Raw genomic sequence first — 4,773 nt, 5'->3', positions numbered from 1 at the left:
CCACACCATACCACACAACCACACTATAACACACAACCACACCATAACACACAACCACACCATAACACACAACCACACCATAACTCACAACCACACCATACCACACCATAACACACAACCACACCATACCACACAACCACACCATAACACACAACCACACCATAACACACAACCACACCATACCACACCATATCACACAACCACACCATACCACACAACCACACCATAACACACAACCACACCATAACACACAACCACACCATAACACACAACCACACTATATCACACAACCACACCATAACACACAACCACACCATAACACACAACCACACCATAACACACAACCACACCATAACACACAACCACACTATATCACACAACCACACCATAACACACAACCACACCATATCACACAACCACACCATAACACACAACCACACCATAACACACAACCACACCATATCACACAACCACACCATAACACACAACCACACAACCACACCATATCACACAACCACACCATAACACACAACCACATCATAACACACAACCACACCATAACACACAACCACACCATAACACACAACCACACCATATCACACAACCACACCATACCACACAACCACACCATATCACACAACCACACCATAACACACCACCACACAACCACACCATATCACACAACCACACCATACCACACAACCACACCATATCACACAACCACACCATAACACACAACCACACAACCACACCATAACACACAACCACACCATAACACACAACCAAACCATAACACACAACCACACCACAACACACAACCACACCATATCACACAACCACACTATAACACACAACCACACCATAACACACAACCACACTATAACACACAACCACACCATAACACACAACCACACCATAACACACAACCACACCATAACACACAACCACACCATAACACACAACCACACTATAACACACAACCATAACACACAACCACACCATAACACACAACCACACCATAACACACAACCACAACATATCACACAACCACACCATAACACACAACCACACCATAACACACAACCACACCATAACACACAACCACACTATAACACACAACCATAACACACAACCACACCATAACACACAACCACACCATAACACACAACCACACCATAACACACAACCACACCATAACACACAACCACACTATAACACACAACCACACCATAACACACAACCACACTATATCACACAACCACACCATAACACACAACCACACTATATCACACAACCACACCATAACACACAACCACACCATACCACACAACCACACTATATCACACAACCACACCATAACACACAACCACACTATATCACACAACCACACCATAACACACAACCACACCATACCACACAACCACACCATATCACACAACCACACCATAACACACAACCACACCATAACACACAACCACACCATAACACACAACCACACCATATCACACAACCACACCATAACACACAACCACACCATAACACACAACCACACAACCACACCATAACACACAACCACACCGTAACACACAACCACACAACCACACCATATCACACAACCACACCATAACACACAACCACACCATACCACACCATATCACACAACCACACCATAACACACAACCACACCATAACACACAATCACACCATAACACACAACCACACCATAACACACAACCACACCATAACACACAACCACACCATAACACACAACCACACCATAACACACAACCACACCATAACACACAACAACACCATAACACACAACCACACCATATCACACAACCACACCATATCACACAACCACACCATAACACACAACCACACCATATCACACAACAACACCATAACACACAACCACACCATAACACACAACCACACCACAACACACAACCACACCACAACACACAACAACACCATAACACACAACCACACCATATCACACAACCACACCATATCACACAACCACACCACAACACACAACCACACCATATCACACAACCACACCATAACACACAACCACACCATAACACACAACCACACCATAACACACAACCACACCATATCACACAACCACACCATAACACACAACCACACCATAACACACAACCACACCATATCACACAACCACACTATAACACACAACCACACCATATCACACAACCACACCACAACACACAACCACACCACAACACACAACAACACCATAACACACAACCACACCATATCACACAACCACACCATATCACACAACCACACCACAACACACAACCACACCATATCACACAACCACACCATAACACACAACCACACCATATCACACAACCACACCACAACACACAACCACACCATAACACACAACCACACCATAACACACAACCACACCATAACACACAACCACACCATAACACACAACCTCACAACCACACCATAACACACACAACCACACAACCACACCATAACACACAACCACACAACCACACCATAACACACAACCTCACAACCACACCATACCACACCATATCACACAACCACACCATAACACACAACCACACCATATCACACAACCACACCATAACATACAACCACACCATAACACACAACCACACCATAACACACAACCTCACAACCACACCATAACACACACAACCACACAACCACACCATAACACACAACCACACCATAACACACAACCACACAACCACACCATAACACACAACCTCACAACCACACCAAAACACACACAACCACACAACCACACCATAACACACAACCACACCATAACACACAACCACACCATAACACACAACCACACAACCACACCATAACACACAACAACACCATAACACACAACCACACCATAACACACAACAACACCATAACACACAACCACACAACCACACCATAACACACAACAACACCATAACACACAACCACACCATAACACACAACCACACCATAGCACACAACCACACCATAACACACAACCATACAATAACACGCTCAGAAACAGTGATACAAATGTTCCACACCAACAGCTTGCTAGCACTTTACAGCAAAACAGTTGTTGTGGACAAGTCTGCTTAGCAACATCCAGGCCTTCAGCAGGACCACAAGACACACAGACACATGTTGACTCATTCAGTGTCACCCATCCTTCTGTCTGTTTATCACTTGTCCTCTCACACAATCTGTTCCCCTCCCTCCCTCCCCACTATCTCCCTCCCTTCCTTCCTCGCTCCCCCACTATCTCTCCCTCCCTCCCCACTATCTCCCTCCCTCCCTCGCTCCCCCACTATCTCTCTCTCTCTGTCTCTCCCCGTACCTCTCCTCTCTCTCTCTCTGTCTCTCCCCTACCTCTCCTCTCATCTCCTCTCCTCTCCTCTCCTCTCTCTCTCTCTCCCCTACCCCTCCTCTCTCTCTCTCTGTCTCTCCACCTACCTCTCCTCTCTCTCTCTCTCTCTCTCTCCCTACTTCTCCTCTCCTCTCTCTCTCTATCTGTCTCTCTCTCTCTCTCTCTCTCTCTCTCTCCCTACCTCTCCTCTCTCTCTCTCCCTACCTCTCCTCTCTCTCTCTCTCTCTCTCTCTCTGTCTCTCCCCTACCTCTCCTCTCATCTCCTCTCCTCTCCTCTCCTCTCCTCTCTCTCTCTCTCCCCTACCCCTCCTCTCTCTCTCTGTCTCTCCACCTACCTCTCCTCTCTCTCTCTCTCTCTCTCTCCCTACTTCTCCTCTCCTCTCTCTCTCTCTCTCTCTCTCTCTCTCTCTCTCTCTCTCTGTCTCTCCCCTACCTCTCCTCTCTCTCTCTCTGTCTCTCCACCTACCTCTCCTCTCTCTCTCTCTCTCTCTCTCTCTCTCTCTCTCTCTCTCTCTCTCTGTCTCTCCCCTACCTCTCCTCTCTCTCTCTCTGTCTCTCCCCTAACTCTCCTTTCCTCTCTCTCTCTCTCTCTCTCTCTCTCTCCTCTCTCTCTCTCTCTCTCTCTCTCTCTCTCTCTCTCTGTGTCTCTCCCCCTACCTCTCCTTTCCTCTCTCTCTCTCTCTCTCTTTCTCCCCCCCTACCTCTCCTCTCCTCTCTCTCTCCCAGCATTCAGAGGAGAACTTCAACCCCAACTGTTCTTTCTGGAGTTATTCCAAGCGGTCCATGACCGGGTTCTGGTCCAGTCAGGACTGTCGACTACTGGACACCAACAGAACACACACCACCTGCTCCTGTACTCATCTGACCAGCTTTGCTGTACTGATGGCACACGTTGAAGTCAAGGTAGGTCAGAGATTGACTAGTCATGTCTGGGCCATCTGGTCATGTCTGGGCCTTCTGTACTGATGGCACACGTTGAAGTCAAGGTAGGTCAGAGATTGACTAGTCATGTCTGGGCCTGCTATACTGATGGCACATGTTGAAGTCAAGGTAGATCAGAGATTGACTAGTCATGTCTGGGCCATCTGTACTGATGGCACACGTTGAAGTCAAGTTAGGTCAGAGATTGACTAGTCATGTCTGGGCCATCTGGTCATGTCTGGGCCTGCTGTACTGATGGCACATGTTAAAGTCAAGATAGATCAGAGATTGACTAGTCATGTCTGGGTCATCTGGTCATGTCTGGGCCTTCTGTACTGATGGCACACGTTGAAGTCAAGGTAGATCAGAGATTGACTAGTCATGTCTGGGCCTGCTATACTGATGGCACATGTTGAAGTCAAGGTAGATCAGAGATTGAC

At 47.1% G+C, this 4,773-nt stretch overlaps 1 protein-coding gene across 1 annotated transcript in view; it reads left to right on the top strand.

The window, feature by feature from the left end:
• The window catches only part of LOC110516808 (adhesion G protein-coupled receptor L3-like), a gene marked incomplete at its 3' end in the record, with an annotated part of 310,025 nt that extends 305,710 nt beyond the window's left edge, over window positions 1-4,315 (top strand). The window contains 1 exon segment of the mRNA XM_036972433.1: window positions 4,139-4,315. Coding sequence (XP_036828328.1) covers window positions 4,139-4,315 — 177 coding nt within the window.
• Window positions 4,316-4,773: the final 458 nt, after the last annotated feature.

This window comes from Oncorhynchus mykiss, unplaced genomic scaffold (genome assembly GCF_013265735.2).
Source record: "Oncorhynchus mykiss isolate Arlee unplaced genomic scaffold, USDA_OmykA_1.1 un_scaffold_161, whole genome shotgun sequence".
Classification (NCBI taxonomy): domain Eukaryota; kingdom Metazoa; phylum Chordata; class Actinopteri; order Salmoniformes; family Salmonidae; genus Oncorhynchus; species Oncorhynchus mykiss.
This window is presented reverse-complemented; position numbering and strand designations above follow the sequence as displayed.